General features: G+C 38.1%; 1 protein-coding gene across 3 annotated transcripts in view; it reads left to right on the forward strand.

Annotated features, from left to right (window-relative positions):
- The window catches only part of itpr3 (inositol 1,4,5-trisphosphate receptor, type 3), a 153395-nt gene that overhangs the window by 23936 nt on the left and 109760 nt on the right, over positions 1-19699 (forward strand). For all 3 annotated transcript variants that reach the window (XM_075475918.1, XM_075475919.1, XM_075475920.1), the window contains exons 3-11: positions 5160-5230; positions 9721-9842; positions 9982-10068; positions 14087-14245; positions 15386-15484; positions 17219-17302; positions 18270-18416; positions 19357-19452; positions 19554-19598. In XM_075475918.1, the coding sequence (XP_075332033.1) occupies positions 5160-5230; positions 9721-9842; positions 9982-10068; positions 14087-14245; positions 15386-15484; positions 17219-17302; positions 18270-18416; positions 19357-19452; positions 19554-19598 (910 nt within the window). The remainder of the gene's footprint in view (positions 1-5159; positions 5231-9720; positions 9843-9981; positions 10069-14086; positions 14246-15385; positions 15485-17218; positions 17303-18269; positions 18417-19356; positions 19453-19553; positions 19599-19699) is intronic.

A 19699-nucleotide genomic window follows, 5' to 3' on the forward strand; every position in this document is an offset into this window, starting at 1 on the left:
ATGCTAAAGCTAACCCGTCCCGCCGCTGAGATCGAGTACGGTCACGTGACCAGACTGCACGGCTGCGTCTGATTGGTGGAACACAGTCAGGTGGTAGAGCCTTTGGCGGAAGTCTCTCTCTCTGTCAGAATAAAACATTAAAATGAGGCGTACGCGGGGGGATAAAAATAATGAGGCGTAGAATACCAAAGAGGTAAGAAGAAAAGTAACCAGCTCATTGTAGCCTAATGTAGCGGAGTAAGAGGACAGTTTCTGCTGCACACATCTACTCAAGGAAAAGTAAAAAGTATAGAGATTTAAAACTACTCCTAGAAGTATAATGTTTTCAAAAACTTACTCGAGTAAATGTAACTCGTTACTACCCACCTCTGGTTCCAATAACCCGCATGAGTGTTTCTGAAAGGCTAAAACATCAACACGTTGATGTGTTTGATGTTCAGAGTAGAGGTGTCATGATACAGAGTCGCTGATAATGCTGATATAGGAAGCTGAACTTTATTATAGTTGAACTGATAGAAAGTTAAAGATTTAAAGATAGGGGGAAAGCAGAAGAATGCCGGCTCTCAGATAAGGTTTAACTTTATCAGCTTGGCAGGACTCTTGAGTTTCTCAGTCATTGTTAAAGATTATTCATGTTTCAAAGCTTCAGAAAAACTCCTCAAACCTCGTCCGGCTCTTTAACCTTGTAGCACCCACAGTTGCAGATATGCAACAAGCTTTTTATTTATTTACATTATTTATTTACTTTATATTTTTATTTATATTTTTATTTTTATTTACATTACATTTTTTGATTTTTTTTTTTTTTTTTTTTTTTTTTTTTTTTTTTTTTAATTTACATACATTATTTAAATTCATGTGTAATATTTATTTACATTACATTTTTTGCATTTTATATGTGCTTCACTTTTTCAGAACAAAGATCTGTGAAATCTGTTTGATTTGTTGTTGAATGGAAAGTTTATGATGGTTGCGTTCAGCACTTTGTATTAAGAATGTTCAATAAAGGTTTATTATATAAACATTTTATTGTGGTAGCAGCAGTTACTGCTGAACTTTCACTAAAACCTTTTTTTGCTAAACGATCTGCAGAGAATGTCTTGGTTTTGTGAACAAAATTAATCAGGAAAGCTCACAGATGCAAATATGCAACATTGCCTAAAATGATCAAAAATAGCCCAATTCCAAAAATTCCAAAAATATTGGTTTATTCCCAAAAAGATGCAAGAAGAGCCAAAATGATTTTTTTCAATGATTATTCATATGCTTGGGTGCTACAAGGTTAAAAGTTAAATAACGTCCTCAAAGCAGAAGAAACTGAAAAGAGATCGCAGAGTGTTGGCAGGGAACATTTTGTTCAGTTTATTTTGTACGGTGATGTCGAAGTGTCAGTTTACAGGAAGCTGAAGCGTGAGGTTCCTCTTCATGCAAGTAACACTTCGAAAATAAATGCAACAACAAGAACTTTACAGAGAAACCAAAGTCGTGAACTGCGGTATCTCAGTTTCAGAAGCACATCGTGAGATTCTTAAACCTCATAAAGGTCTGACCTGCTGACACTCAATTAGTTCGATAAAAAATTAAAAAAATTTTTTTTTTTTTAAATTTTTGTTTTAATTATGGGTGCCCATCTTACGCTGTTGCCAGACTCTTATTCCTCCGTTTCCGTCATGAATTTCGGCTCGTTACTAGTCTGGCACCGATGGTCCGACCGGCATAAAAAGCGCACCGCTGCGTGCACATCGACCTCGATCGGTGTGCTATGACATTTGGCTCTGATTAGCCGAAAGGAATTCCGGCAAAATGGGAAAACGTGGGAAAATTGTGGATGGGAAAATGCATTGAAAATTAAAAAAATGGGGCAGTTTTTGGGCAGTTGGCGCAGAGCCCCAAAATTCAATGGGAAAATCGATTGAAAAGCACTTAACGAGACCCAAAATTCCTTTTGAAAATGCCATAAAAGCTGTATTTTCAACAGGACCTTGATTAAAAATGACATAACTGTCTTCAGAAGACTTGTTTTATCAATGGGAAAATCGATTGAAAAACACTTAACCCTAATCCCTGATAGGGGACATTTTTGTCCACTTGGGGTGAACTTTCTCCTCTAATTTCACACTGTAGATAGTGATACTCATCATATTTGGTCCAGTTGTGCATTTTTGACTATTTTTTCGAATTTCAAACACACATCATATACAATGCAATTTTTCATTGTGTAGAAAAAAAACTCCTTAATTTCTGAAAAGGGACATTTTTGTCCCCTTTTAAAACGACCTAAAAACCTCATATATTAATATTTTTTCCACTTTTTTTTCATAAATCTTTATCACTTTTTTTCCAGTTCTGATCATAACTACCAACTTTTCAATTATTTTTAAAAAAATTAACCCTTTAGATGCCAATTTGAACTTTTTAGCCCAAATTTTAAGCCTTTAGGTGCCAATATTTTCAAAATATGGAATGCAAAGTGGAATTATTGAGTAGGGATAATTATGGTCTGGGATTAATATATGATGTTTTTAGGTCGTTTTAAAAGGGGACAAAAATGTCCCTTTTCAGAAATTAAGTTTTAAATCAGGTATGAGGGTTAACGAGCCAAAAATGCCAAAAACCGCCCTATTTTGGAGTTCTCATAACTCAGCCATATAGCATCACAGAGACCTCATTCAAAGTTTATTATGTCACATAATTTATTTAATTTATTTATTTATGTGACAGGAGACTCTCAACTTCAACTAAACTAAAGGGTTTGTTGATAGGGCGGGCAGTAGATTGGCACCCATCAAAATTTCTTCAGAAATGTTCTAGTTGAACATTAAACTGTGAAACTGCCCCAGTTTACAGTTTTCACGACGTTATTGACGAAAAGAAAAGGCTTCCAGAGCAGGATATTTATTCTAAACACACCTTGAATCCACACCTGAATATCATCAGAAGTCTGTGGACACACCTCAGGAAAACATTCCAGCGAAAACCTCAGAAGTTCAACCTTTTTTCAGATGAAACGAGCAAAACTCTGCAGAGGAATGGCCATCCAGGGTGCACATACTTCTGCTTTACACTCTTTCACTTCTTTCTTGTATGAGTTAGAAATGTAAAGTTGTTTAAGATGAAACGCTTTCTGTCCGCATCTTCAAACCATCTTGTAAAAAAAGATAAACACATGTGAAAGTTTAAAAATAGACCAAGAGTTGCCACAAACTGTCCCGTGAGTGATGCTTCCTGCCCTCCCTTCAGAGGACGGTGCAGTCGTGTTTTAACTGGGGCAACGATTAAAATGTTTAATCTAGAGGTGCACCGAATATTCGGCAACCGAAAATATTCGGCCGAAAACGCAAAAAAAAACACATTCGGCTTTCGGCCGAAAACCAAATGAGTGGCCGAATCGGAGGCCGAATAGTGGTGACGCAAAATTATCCACAGACGGTGGAGTCGACAGAACCAAACTCATCTGTAAACTCTGCCAATATGCCGCTCATTGATTGGATGCGAGACTCCGGTTCTTCTCACAGATGTTTATTAACGCCACATCAACACCGTAGAACTAAATGTTCGAGTAAACAAAATAAAAGACAACATTAGTTGTTGTAATCATTAAAGAAATAGCATTCTTAGCATTGTCGCTGGTACCAATAAATAATCAAAGTAATACTGGCCACTTTAGCTGCTTCTCAACCAACGGCAGAGTCATTCCCCAGAGGCAATCTTCACGGTCAGAACTAGGATTCTTTAACTTACACTTCTCCTATGCATCACATTCACACAGTTACAGCAAACACCACGAAGCATGGAGTGATGAAATAAAAATAAACTAGCAGGTAACATCACGCTACAGGTGCTCCTCGGTCTCTGTGTGAAGCTAACGGAGCTAACCGGCGCTACTTCCTGTTTTACTTGTTTCAACATAAAAGCACGTATTTCAAAATACATTTTTAAAAAACTCCTGCATTTACAGCCAAGTTGAATTGTCTTCTCACCGTAGTAGTTTCAGTCTAAAATATCACTAAAAGGCAAAACACACAAACTACAAAAAATGCTGCCACTGTTCCTGAAGGAGCAGGCTACCTAGACTCTATGCCAAAAAGGACACTCAGATAATTTGTTATATTGCATGTTTTTACATTTTTGTGTTGGAACGCGTTTATAATATGTTGTATTTTTTGTTGTTGTATGAAATGAATGAAAAAAAACCCAGAATGAATTGAAAATGGGAATTAATTAAACTTATCTCTAGTTATTAGTAATAACTTTTGAAGATTTCAAATAAACATTTATTTTCTTTGAAAAACATGTCTAAACATTTATTGTAAGGCGTAGATTTAAGCAATATTTAAAAATGGTGAAAAATCTAACTTTTGTTAACTTAACTGAACTGTAATATTCGGTTTCGGTTTCGGTATTCGGCCAAGTGATTAATTATTATTCGGTTTCGGTTTCGGCCACAAATTTTCATTTCGGTGCACCTCTAGTTTAATCTAATTAATCACATGATTTCCCTGATTAATCACGATTAATCGCATTTGTACGCAGAATCCCAAAATGAATCCAAAAGTAGCGTATAGCTTTTAGCATTTAGCTTTATTTTAAATGTGCTGCCATATGAATGAAAGTGCCATAACATTTGTTGTGCAAACACACTTTTAACATCAGCATCTTTCTGTAGTTTTTATGTAGAAGCCTCGCTCCACTGTCTGTTTCCTTGAATGACTTGCTGCTATCAGTTGTGTGTTTTGCCTTTAAGTGATATTTTAGACTGGAACTACTATGCTGAGAAGACAATTCAACTTGGCTGTGTTTACAGATGACTTTGGTTCTGTCGACTCCGCCGTCTGGAAGAACTTTAAAATGAAAATGGCCGAGTAAAAGTTCCGTACCCTTCTCCATGTTTGGTGGATCCGCCGATTACTTTCTTTTCCTGTTCCACAGCAGACAGCAGCAGACTTTTACAGAATAAAAGCCTGTGAGCAACAGAGTTTTACAGACTTTTACAAAATAAAAGCCTGTGAGCAACAGACTTTTACAAAATAAAAGGGGTTCACTTAGTTTCTCACTCACTGCTGCTACCAGCTGCTGGATCAGGGGTTCACTTAGTTTCTGTTCTGTGTCTGCAGGCTGCTGGATCAGGGGTTCACTTAGTTTCTGTTCTGTGTCTGCAGGCTGGTGGACGACCGCTGTGTGGTGGAACCGGCTGCAGGAGATCTGGATAATCCTCCGAAGAAGTTCAGAGGTGAGCCGGCTTTAATCTACACACGAAATGCATCCAAAGGTCCATTTTTCTGCTCTGGATTCATTCGTCATCACACAAACATGATTTAAAGGATAAAAATGACTGAGAAATAAGCTCCAACAGGTGGAAACAGGGATTTGGAGTTTTGTTTTTGGGTCCAAACAAGGAGAAAAAGTTTAGAATAAAGTCAGAATGTTGAGCAGTGAGCTGAAACACACTGGAAAAAATCAAAGTCTTACCAAGTATATTTGTCTAATTTCTAGTTAAAATATCTCATTACACTTAATAAAAGACACAACTGCCTAACAAGCACCATTTCAGCCAGATATAGGGACTTGTTTGAAGACAATACATCTGGAATATCTTGTTAAATGAAAAAGTCTTGAAAACAAATTGTTTTGAGTCATATTTCACATGAAACAAGCTTTTTTTTTCATTTGAAGAGGTTTTTAAGCTAATTTGAAGATCACTTTTATTTCAAAAGTCCTAAATATCACATCTTATTTCAAGAAATCTTGACAAGCTGATTTTCACTAGTTCCATTGGCAGATTTTTTTGCTTATTTCAAGCAAAAACGTCTTTTATTTGTTGTTTTTTTACTTATTTTTGGAGGGGCATTAACTTCTTTAACTTCTCTGAAGTTAAGAAGTGTAACAACATGGAATCTGCTGATTAGACATGTTTCTCTGTCACCAAACGGTCCAAAAACGCAGGATTTGATTAATTTATTTTACTTTGTGCTTATTTTACTGCTCTGGTCCCGGGTCAGTTAGAGAGGCGAACCCGAGTGTGCTGCCTGAAATATAAATAATTTGTGTGATGTGGGGCCAGTTTGGAGCCGTTCCCCACCGGCTCCTCTGACGGTTCAGACGTTTCCAGCTGCTGAACCAGTTAAAAAGTAGATCAGAGAGAGAGAAGAAAACTTTAAATCCGGAGCAGACCAGATAAGTTTTATGTTTTTAGAAAAAAAACAACCACAATTCGTTCTTATCTCCGGTTCTCCTCTACTTTGTCATCCCTGAGAATGATGCTCTGTTTTATTGTGGCGTCCCGGGTTCTCCTCAACGTTCACTAAAGATGTGATTCAGAGTTTTTGTGGCGGGTTAAAGAGACCGAATGTGAGCAGAAATATCGGAGCTCAAATGTAATTACTGTAAAGATTCTTTAGAGTTTAGAGTTTCATTTCCACGTTAGCTTCTACAAAAACGCAGATTGAGACGGTAAACCTCCAGCTTCCTGTGATCCTTTTAACCTGAGCTCTAAAGCTGGAGCTCTGAATCCGGCCTGAAATGTTCTGATGACGCAGCACTCGCTCTGACATGTGATGGATCCCACGGTCGGATCTCATCGGACCTGTTTTCTGAGTGAAACCGATTTCCTTGATACGCCTGATTGTGTTTGCCTGACGAACCCAGAAAACAGCGTTAGCATGCAGGATGTTCTGGAGCAGAGTCAACATTTACCCTCCTGCTCTTTCACTACAACTCTATTTGTTCTTCTTCACGCTCGCCGCCTCTCGCATCCTCCTGCCTGAGGATTCCTGAGTCCAAGTTTAATGACTTTTTAAACGCTTCTTTGTCTCTGGTTCAAACTCTGAAGCAACTTTTTGTGTTAAACGAGCACGTTGCTGCTTTATGATGCGAGCACGAAGCTCAGAGTTCAGCGTTTCTGTCACAGATGGAGGCTCGTTTCTGTGGCCCTCAGAGCAGCTTCAGCCCGTTCATCTGAGCTAATATTCAGTGTCTATTCAGTCCAACCAGAACAAGAACAGGACAGAAGCTAACGGATGCTAACACAGCTGGATGCTAGCTAGGAAGCTAACAGCTGCTGTTCTGTTATCAGTGTCAGCAGGAGGGATGTTTGGAGATAACCAGAGGTGGGCAGAGCAGCCAAAAATTGTACTCAAGTAAAAGTACTGTTACTTCAGAATAATATGAGTCAAGTAAAAGTAAAAAGTAGTCATCCAAATAATTACTTGAGTAAGAGTAAAAAAGGTGAAAAAACTACTCAAGTACTGAGTAACTGTTGAGTAACGTCTGATTTATTTGTTAACACAAGCATTCAATCAGACAGACAAAAATACTAAATAATCATCTTTAGGCCAATTAGAGTTCATCCAATTGATAAAATAAATTAAAATGCATTAATTAATTACAAAATAGCTTAAATTAAAATGAATTAATTAATTACAAAATAGCTTAAATTAAAATAATCCAGGTAAATTCAAGAATAGTCTAATGCTGTATTCATTATAATGGATGTCTATGGGAGCCGTTTCTGTAATCTGCCATTGCAGAAAAACTAAAAAGCTGTAAAAACTGATGTTGTAGCTCATCAATGACATATCCCAGACCTAATAATCCCCCATAGAATATTTCCCTTTGCATTGCATATATTGAAAATACAGCAGTTTGTGTGGTTTCACTGAAATTGATGTTTACCTCACATACACTAGTATTTACAGGGATAATTTTTTTTAAATAATTGAAAACTTGGTGGTTATGATCAGAACTGAAGTGGCTGAAAATATTTATGAAAAAGAAAGAAAAGAAAGAAATATTGACATATGGTATTTTGGGGATCATTTTAGAAGACTTTTCAGAAATTAAGGATTAAGGCTAAAAAGTTAAAATTGGCATCTCAAGGGTTAATTTTTGAAAATTAATTTTGAAAATAATTGAAAACTTGGTAGTTATGATCAGAACTGAAGTGGAATAAAAGATTTATTAAAAGAAAAGTGGAAAAAATATTAATATATGATGTTTTTAGGTCGTTTTAAAAGGGGACATAAATTTAGTTTTTTTTTTTTTAAATCGGGCATAACAAAAAAATTAAAAATCAATGTTGTTGCTGATCATTGACATATCCCAGACCATAATTATCCACACTCAATAATTCCACTTTGCAGTCCATATTTTGAAAATACTGGCACCGAAAGGCTTCAAATTTGGGCTAAAAAGTTCAAATTAGCATCTAAAGGGTTAATTTTTTTAAAATAATTGAAAAAAGTGGAATAAAAGATCTATGAAAAAAAAGTGGAAAAAAATATTAATATATGATGCTTTTAGGTTGTTTTAAAAGGGGACAAAAATGTCCCTTTTCAGAAATTAACGAGTTATTTTTTTAAATCAGGCATAACAAAAAAATTAAAAATCCCTAAAAATCAATGTTGTTGCTGATCATTGACTTATCCCAGACCATAATTATCCCCACTCAACAATTCCACTTTGCATTCTATATGTTGAAAATATAACAGTTTTTGTGTTGTTGTTGTTTTTTTTTGTTTTTTTTTTACAGAAATTTGCGTGTACATCATATAAACCAGCATTTAAAGGGTTACATTTTTGAAAATAATTGAAAACTTGGTAGTTATGATCAGAACTGAAGTGGATTAAAAGATCTATGAAAACAAGTGGGAAAAAATATTAATATATGATGTTTTAAGGTTGTTTTAAAAGGGGACAAAAATGTCCCTTTTCAGAAATTAAGGAGTTTTTTTTCTACACAATGAAAAATTGCATTGTATATGATGTGTGTTTGAAATTAAAAAAAATAGTCAAAAATGCACAACTGGACCAAATATGATGAGTATCACTATCTACAGTGTGAAATTAGAGGAGAAAGTTCACCCCAAGTGGACAAAAATGTCCTCTATCAGGGATTAGGGTAACATAGTTTGTTAAATTATTTCTTATCCGATTACTGGATGGAATAATCGATAAACTATGGCTTCGATGCCTCTGTTAGTTCATCAGCTCAGAGACAGAAAGGTGAAATGAAAGAGATATTTACTTTATCTGCATTTAATACTGGAAAAAAATCAAAGTCTTACCAAATATATTTGTCTCATTTCTTGTCCAAATATCTCATTACACTTAATATAAGACACAACTGCCTAACAAGTTCCATTTCAGCCAGATATAGGGACTTGTTTTAATACAATACATCTGGAATATCTTGTTAAATGAAAAAGTCTTGAAAACAAATTGTTTTGAGTCACATATCATATGAAACAAGCAAAAAAAAACAACAAGGTTTTTAAGCTAATGTCAAGATCACTTTTATCTCAAAAGTCCTAAATATCACATTTTATTTTAAGAAATCTGGACAAGCTGATTTTCACTAGATAGATAGATAGATAGATAGATAGATAGATAGATACTTTATTGATCCCAAAGAAAATTGAAGCATCCAGTAGCAGACATAATAATAGCAATAAAAATGTTTATACAATTATAAACACTTTAAAAACTATTAAAAAAAACAAACAAACAAAAAAAAAACTAGTTCCATTGGCAGATTTTTTTGCTTATTTCAAGCAAAAACGTCTTGTATTTGTTGTTTTTCTTACTTATTTTTGGAGGGGCATTTTTTCCAATGAACACTTTTGGTTTTGGTCATGTAAACGGCTTCATCGGAACCAGAACCTCTGAGAACGGTTCTCTGCCTGTGAGCTCATCTGAATAAACCTTCTTTTCTTCTTCTTCCAGACTGCCTGTTTAAGGTTTGTCCCATGAGTCGGTACTCGGCCCAGAAACAGTTCTGGAAAGCCAAACAAGCCAAACACGAGAAGGACAAGATCGCCGATGTGGTCCTCCTGCAGAAGCTCCAGGTAAACGGGCGCACGGCGTGAGCTCGGAGAGCTTTTTTTAAAGGAGAACTCCCCGGTTTCACTCCCAGATTTCACCAATCTGAGCTCCAGGTTGATGTTTGTGGGCCGATGCCGAAGCTAATCTGTGTTTCCTGTGCAGCACGCGTCCAATCTGGAGCAGAAACAGAACGAGACGGAGAACAAGAAGGTCCACGGTGACGTGGTGAAATATGGAACCGTCATACAGGTGAGTGCAGCGGCGTCCATTCGGCCAAAGCTAAGGTACGGCAAGCTCACTATAGTCACATGACTACAGTATCAATCAATCAATAAATAGCATTAGCGGCTAACAGCCTGAATCCCGCCTTCACTACCTGGTCCTCCTTCCTCCGCCGCTGGGGCAACATTGGACCCATCATCACCCCTTTTTTTGGTGATAAATAAATCTAAAGTTTTCTGCTTCCTTTTCATATTTTACATTAATTAGCAAACAACAAATCCAGCTAGTAACATCAGCTTTGACCTCCAGGCTCCGTCATCTCGTGGCAGGGAGGGGGGGGGGGGGGGGGCGGGGGCGGGGAGATACCATATTTCAAAAGGGAAGATGATACTGAGATAAATTGATTGTGTTGTTCAGAATTTCAATTGTAGTTCATTTATATGTATTAAATAATCCATCCATTGTCTATACCGCTGATTCCGTCGGTCGGGTCGCGGGGGGCCTGGAGTCTATCGCAGCGGTCAATAGGCGAGAGGCGGGGTACACCCTGGACAGGCCGCTAGTCCATCACAGTGTATTAAATAATAGAATAATCAATACAAATTGACACAGAGTAATTCTATAAATTCATTAAAAAAAAAAAAAGAAAAAGAAAAACGAACATTTCCATTTTCCCCTGGAGCCAAGGTGTGGCAGCTGCCATACCCAGTTGACGCCCATGGGTACTACTGCATACTACATACTACATACTGCATACTACATACTGCTTACTACATACTACATACTACATACTACATACTGCATACTACATACTGCATACTACATACTACATACTACATACTGCATACTGCATACTGCATACTACATACTGCATACTACATACTGCATACTGCATACTGCATACTGCATACTGCATACTACATACTGCATACTGCATACTGCATACTACATACTGCATACTACATACTTACATACTACATACTGCATACTACATACTACATACTACATACTGCATACTACATACTGCATACTACATACTGCATACTGCATACTGCATACTACATACTGCATACTACATACTGCATACTACATACTGCATACTGCATACTGCATACTGCATACTACATACTTACATACTACATACTGCATACTACATACTACATACTACATACTACATACTGCATACTTACATACTACATACTGCATACTTACATACTACATACTGCATACTACATACTGCTTACTACATACTACATACTACATACTACATACTGCATACTACATACTGCATACTGCATACTACATACTACATACTGCATACTACATACTGCTTACTACATACTACATACTACATACTACATACTGCATACTGCATACTGCATACTGCATACTACACACTGCATACTTACATACTACATACTGCATACTACATACTGCTTACTACATACTACATACTGCATACTGCATACTGCATACTACATACTGCATACTACATACTTACATACTACATACTGCATACTACATACTACATACTACATACTGCATACTACATACTTACATACTACATACTGCATACTTACATACTACATACTACATACTTACATACTACATACTGCATACTACATACTACATACTACATACTGCATACTACATACTTACATACTACATACTGCATACTTACATACTACATACTGCATACTTACATACTACATACTGCATACTGCATACTACATACTGCATACTGCATACTACATACTGCATACTACATACTACATACTGCATACTACATACTTACATACTACATACTGCATACTTACATACTACATACTGCATACTTACATACTACATACTGCATACTGCATACTACATACTGCATACTGCATACTACATACTGCATACTACATACTGCATACTACATACTGCATACTGCATACTGCATACTACATACTACATACTACATACTTACATACTACATACTACATACTTACATACTACATACTGCATACTACATACTACATACTGCATACTACATACTGCATACTACATACTGCATACTGCATACTGCATATTGCATACTACATACTACATACTGCATACTACATACTTACATACTACATACTGCATACTGCATACTACATACTTACATACTACATACTGCATACTACATACTGCATACTGCATACTACATACTGCATACTACATACTGCATACTACATACTGCATACTACATACTACATACTGCATACTACATACTTACATACTTACATACTGCATACTACATACTTACATACTGCATACTGCATACTACATACTTACATACTGCATACTACATACTTACATACTGTATACTGCATACTACATACTTACATACTGATCGATCAGACAGTATTTAGAGCGTTTACCCACAATGCATCTCGCTCCTGCCCGAGCTGAAATCAGCCGGCCTGAAGCTGATTTCTCTTAAGCTCTAAACTCTGTAAACTTTAGCAACATTTGAAACATTTTCAGGTGAGAAAGTAGTCGTTTAGATCCCCAACGTGTTGAAAACCTGACAAAATACCGGCTGTTTACAATTTTGTTCCCACGAATTCGGCGCTACTAAAGCTAGCCGCAGTGAGCTAACGCACTTCCTGTTATTTTCACAAAATAAAATACCCGTTGCCTTTTATCACAGGGAAAGCCATTACCATACAATTGGTGCTTTTGTTTTGAAAACAAAAGTGAACCTACCCTCGTTGTAGCTAGCTTGAAACTGCCGTTTTGACAGGAAATGACGATCGGCGACGTCACGTTACGTTGCATCTTGGGTAGTTTGAGTATGAGTAGTAACCTCATGATGCATACCCAACATTTCAGAGAATCTAGTATGCATCTGGGAACTTAAAAAAAGTTAAAATTAGTAGGAGTAGTGGGAGAAGTAGGAGAAGTATGCAGTTTCGAACACAGCCACGGACTAAAAACTAAAACGTGATAAAACACTAAAAACATGAATGTGACAGCTACAGTGACTCACATGCTGCGACATGTCGGATCCTCGTCTGTACCTGACACAGACGAGTCATTGCTTTGCTGCCTTTGTGAGGACCCACGTTACACATATATATAAATATGTATGTATATGTATGTATGTATATATATATATATATATATATATATATGTATATATATACACATATACATGTATGTGATATACTCCCTGAGCCCTGATCCGAACCGTCCCAGCAGGGTGTTTATAGCTTCTGTGACCCGAATCTTAGTCAAACTGCTTTCTCTTATCTGAACGATCTGACTCGTGTGTGTGTGTGTGTGTGTGTGTGTGTGTGTGTGTGTGTGTGTGTGTGTGTTATGATGACAGATCTTCAGCCTTGAAGCGAGGTCAATATTGACACAAAGAGACACAAAGAGACAGTAACGGCAGCAGGTCAACACAGGGGAAGGCAGTAAAAATGTGTGTTGAAGGTGTGGAGACGTTACGAGTCACGCAGGCGAAACCCAGGCGTTCTGTCATTAAATGTTCAGATTGCATTGATGTTCAGCGCCCCCTGCTGTACCATTAACCCGTAAATAATCACATTTAATCAAATCTATTTGTAGCACATTTCATGTACAAACAGTTCAAAGTGCTTCACATAAAATAAAAGCATTGCAGCAGGGAGTGGAAGAAGCATTAAAAATACATAAAAGAATATAAAGAGAAACAAATAAAGTAATTTAAATGAATTTAAAAACAAGCAACAGTCCAGATAAGTTCAAAGATAGCGTGCAGATTTCATGCATAGACACATGAGAACAGAAATGTTTTTAACCTGGATTTAAAAATGTCTCCATTTGGTGAAAGTTTAATCTCCACTGGCAGTTTGTTCCACTTGTTTGCAGCATAACAGCTAAATGCTGCTTCTCCATGTTTAGTCTGGACTCTGGACTGGACCAGCTGACCTGAGTCCTTGGATCTCAGAGCTCTGCTGGCTTTATATTCTCTGAACATATCACAGATGTAAACCATCAGCAGGCTTTTAAAATGTAATTTCACGATGTCTGTGTACAGCTGCTCCACATGAAGAGCAACAAATACCTGACGGTGAACAAACGGCTGCCGGCTCTGCTGGAGAAGAACGCCATGCGCGTCACTCTGGACGGGACGGGCAACGAGGGCTCCTGGCTCTTCATCCAGCCGTTCTGGAAGCTCCGCGCCACCGGAGACAACGTAAGTAAACGCTACGCTACATCTCTGAGTCCTGCGTCTGAGATTCACAGGAAGTTTGACTTATTAACTCAACTTTAGATTTATAAAATCTATAAAATATTAGATAAAAAACCTGCATTTTTAGCAAAAATATGATATAAATACGATTAAAAACACATGAAGAAGAGCATCACGGGAGAATTTGGCTAGTTTCTCTTTGGCTCCCCCTACAGTTGTTGGATGTAACACCACCGTCTTAAAAGCAAATCTCAGTGCGAATCCTGCACATGCGCAACCGTACACGTGAAATTGTTTTCATGTTGAAGAGGACAACTGTGGTATCTCTAAAAAAACTTTAGCTTTAAGGTTCACAAACTTCTCTAGTGTTGCTTTAAGGTAGAAAAAAAATAAATAAATAACAACATGTCCTTAAAAAAGGAATAAAGACTAAATAATAGATAAATACTATAAAAATACATCAAATAAAAACATATGATTTAAAAGGAACTAATTTCTAAAACTTACAAAAGTTTCTATTAGTTATAAAATTGAAAAAAGGAATTTGTAAAATAATGACATCCAAAATATGAAATAATTTACACATAAAACTAAAACTTCCATAAGAAACTGAATCTAAAATCTATAAATTGTCACATTGATATCAAATTATGAAATTTATTATACATTCTAATCATTTATATACAAAATGATCCTATAATAATAATAATAATAATATAACAACAACTAATGTAAAATAACAGGATAATTAATTATCATTCACAATAATTTTTTTAATTATACATATATATGAAATAATTATTATTATGTGAATATTCCATAAATTCAACTGAATTCATATAAAAAATGTATATATCGTGAGAACAAAAATGGGACCAAATCGGCAAACTTTTTAGAAATATAGAACTTTTTAAACTTTAAATAAGACATGTTTAAAATATGAAGATTTTTAAAATCTAGGAATATAAATGAAAATATTGAAATAAATGTCTATTATTTTAGTTGTGGTTTCACTAATGGTTTAAATGTTGAATATTACTGATAACTTTAATAGTTTTTCATATTAAAGTATTTCATTTCCTTTGCAGCAGCACAAAGAACCACAGAACTTGTGATGAACTGATGTTTGTTCTCTCGCTGCAGGTGGTGGTCGGAGATAAAGTGATCATGAACCCGGTGAACGCTGGTCAGCCGCTGCACGCCTCCAACTACGAACTGTCCGACCATCCAGGATGCAAAGAGGTGGGACTGCCGATCAGATGAACTACCGCTCATGTTCATCAAGTTTGGTTTCATGGTTACAGATTATAGAGAGGGATTCAAAACAACAACAGAGACTCACAAAGTTACCACAAAGAGAAGGAAAACTACATACAGACAGAAAACAACCACAAAGATACAGAAAACAACCACAAAGAGACACAAAACAACCACAAAGAGACAGAAAAAAAACACAAACTGACAGAAAACAACCACAAAGAGACAGAAAAAACCCACAAAGATACACGAAACAGCTGCAGAGAGACACAAAAGGACCACAAAGAGACACAAAAGGACCACAAAGAGACACAAAATGACCACAAAGAGACAGAAAACAACCACAAAGAGACAGAAAATGACCTCAGAGAGACACAAAATGACCCCAAAGAGACAGAAAACAACCACAAAGACAGAAAACAACCACAAAGAGACACAAAACAACCTCAAAGAGACAGAAAACAACCACAAAGAGACACAAAACAACTACAGACACAAAATGACCCCAAAGAGACAGAAAAGAACCACAAAGAGACAGAAAAAACCCACAAAGATACACAAAACAGCTGCAGAGAGACACAAAAGGACCACAAAGAGACACAAAATGACCACAAAGAGACAGAAAACAACCACAAAGAGACAGAAAATGACCTCAGAGAGACACAAAATGACCCCAAAGAGACAGAAAACAACCACAAAGACAGAAAACAACCTCAAAGAGACAGGAAACAACCTCAAAGAGACAGAAAACAACCACAAAGAGACACAAAACAACTACAGAGACACAAAATGACCCCAAAGAGACAGAAAAGAACCACAAAGAGACAGAAAAAACCCACAAAGATACACAAAACAGCTGCAGAGAGACACAAAAGGACCACAAAGAGACAGAAAACAACCACAAAGAGACAGAAAATGACCTCAGAGAGACACAAAATGACCCCAAAGAGACAGAAAACAACCACAAAGAGACAGAAAACAACCAAAAAGAGACACAAAACAACCACAAAGAGACAGAAAACAACCTCAAAGAGACAGAAAACAACCACAAAGAGACAGAAAACAACCACAAAGAAACAGAAAACAGCTGCAGAGATACAGAAATTGACAGAAAAAGAGAGAAAATATCTGTAAAGATTTATATCAAGTGTTCAGGGATTTTTGCACAATATTTCACCTTTAAAAACAGAAGAGGGAAAAACCCTGTTTTAAAAATAAAGAAAATGTCTGACAAAGCCTCGTTTTAGCCTCCTCGTCTCCGCCTGCCGTTGACTTGGAAATCGTTAGATATTCTGGAACATTAAACCAACATTATAAAGCTGAATTAAAAAATAGTTTGAATGGAGCTGAATTAAAAATAGTTTGAATAAAGCTGAATTAAAAAATAGTTTGAATAAAGCTGAATTCTGCAGCGTAGAAGATGCAGCTGTTTAACTGAGCTCGTTAAAAAGAACATTTCGAACATTTCGTTTCTCCGTGTCTCTGCTGCCCTCTGGGAGCATCAGACATCTGAAACTATCTGTTCATCATTCTGTTGTTATTTAGAGTCGCCGGTTCTCATCATGATTTTAATTACTCTTTTATGACACTGTGAGCAGTTGGACTGATGATTGGTTCGCACATCTGTGACAGAACATCTGGGAGTCCATTCCTGTGCAGCTTATATGAATCTGAACGTAACTATGCAACCTATCTGTGTGGCTGGTGCTCCCCCTGCAGGTGAACTCGGTGAACTGCAACACCAGCTGGAAGATCAACCTGTTCATGATGTTCAGCGACCACCGAGAGGAAGTCCTCAAAGGGGTGAGTGAGCGGATCAACGACAGCTTCAGCTTCAGGTCATTTTCACTGATCTGAGGCAGAAACGTGGGCCGAATAAATCAGAGACTTTATCTAGTTTTCTGCCTTTTTCTTTAATCTGTAGATGATGATGTCACTTCTGATTTAAAGCTGGATGTCAGGTGTCTACCTTTCCTCTCCCGTCACCGTGACCACTGATAGTTTTCTTTTTTAAGTATTTTTTGGTGCTTTTTTATGCCTTTATTGTTCAGTGGATAGAGACAGGAAGCAGGGGGCAGAGAGAGGGGGAACGACATGCAGCAAAGGGGAACGGGAACGTCAAACGCGACATTGGCTCCTGTTTTTTGGGAGAATTTTTTCCAAAATTGGTCTGAAACAGAGAGCCAGAGCACTTTGAAAATGTATTACTTTAAAAACTACATTACCCACAAGGCCCTGCTGCTCTGGAGAAGACGAAGAATAAAACATTTATCTCCAAACTACGTCAAACGCAGCAGAGTTTAGAGCTGTGATTGGATGTTTTCACTGAGTTGTAGTTCTTCTCTCCGTTTGGTTTGACAGCGTGCACGTGGAGTCCTGTAAACATCTGTGTGTGTGTGTGTGTGTGTGTGTGTGTGTGTGTGTGTCAGGGCGATGTCGTGCGATTGTTCCATGCTGAACAGGAAAAGCTTCTGAAAAAGTTTCTCAAAAAGTTGAGAATCATCAATAAGTTCATCAAATATTTCTCAGGAAGAGACCAGTAAAAAAATCAGGAAAAGATCAGACTGAAATTGTATTACTTTAAAAACTACATTACCCACAAGGCCCTGCTGCTCTGGAGAAGACGAAGAATAAAACATTTATCTCCAAACTACGACAAACGCAGCAGAGTTCAGAGCTGTGATTGGATGTTTTCACTGAAATGCACCCTGGGAGTTGTAGTTCTTCTCTCCATTTGGTTTGACAGCGTGCACGTGTGTGTGTGTGTCAGGGCGACGTCGTGCGATTGTTCCACGCCGAGCAGGAAAAGTTTCTGACCTGCGACGAGTACAAAATTAAACTGCACGTTTTCCTGCGAACGACGCTGAGGCAGTCGGCGACGTCTGCGACCAGCTCCAACGCGCTGTGGGAGGTGGAGGTACGTGCACACACATGCTTTCACGCACACACTCGTGTTCACGCACAGGAACACACACACACGTGTTCACGCACACACACGTGTTCACGCACACACGTGTTCAAGCACACACGTGTTCACGTACACACACACGTGTTCACGTACACACGTGTTCACGCACACACACACGTGTTCACGCACACACACACGTGTTCACGTACACACGTGTTCACGCACACACACACGTGTTCACGCACACACACGTGTTCACGTGCACACACAGGAACACGTGTTCACGCACACACACGTGTTCACGTGCACACACAGGAACACGTGTTCACGTGCACACACAGGAACACGTGTTCACGCACAGGAACACACACACACGTGTTCACGCACACACACGTGTTCACGCACACACGTGTTCAAGCACACACGTGTTCACGTACACACATGTGTTCACGTACACACGTGTTCACGCACACACACGTGTTCACGCACACACGTGTTCACGCACACACGTGTTCACGTACACACATGTTCACGCACACACATGTTCACGCACACACACGTGTTCACGTCCACACACAGGAACACGTGTTCACGCACAGGAACACACACACGTGTTCACGTACACACATGTTCACGCACACACATGTTCACGCACACACACGTGTTCACGTCCACACACAGGAACACGTGTTCACGCACAGGAACACACACACGTGTTCACGCACACACACATGTTCACGTACACACGTGTTCACGCACACACACACGTGTTCACGCACACACACATGTTCACGTACACACGTGTTCACGAACACACACACGTGTTCACGCACACACACACGTGTTCACGCACGTACACACATGTTCACGCACACACATGTTCACGCACACACACACGCACCCTGTGAGTTTCCTCTAAGCTCTCTCTGTGCCCTGATTGGTCCTTCAGGTCGTCCATCACGACCCGTGCAGAGGGGGGGCGGGGCACTGGAACAGCCTGTACCGATTCAAGCACCTGGCCACCGGGAACTACCTGGCTGCTGAGGTAACCATGGCAACGCCACCATTGCAAAGGTTAAAGAATCCTGTTCTAAGCTCTGATTTCTGTGTGAGAAACAAATCTTTGGAAATGCTTTCCTCTTCCAGGAGAACCCGGGCTATAAAGGGGACAACGCAGAGCTGTCGTCCTCGGTGAGTTTCTCCATCACAGAGTTTTAGAAGTGGAAGTTTGATTTTTTTTTTTTTTTAAATTCTTTTAACATAAACGTTGACACAAAAGCCTGTTGCTCACA

The sequence above is a fragment of the Odontesthes bonariensis genome, chromosome 10 (genome assembly GCF_027942865.1).
Source record: "Odontesthes bonariensis isolate fOdoBon6 chromosome 10, fOdoBon6.hap1, whole genome shotgun sequence".
NCBI lineage: Eukaryota > Metazoa > Chordata > Actinopteri > Atheriniformes > Atherinopsidae > Odontesthes > Odontesthes bonariensis.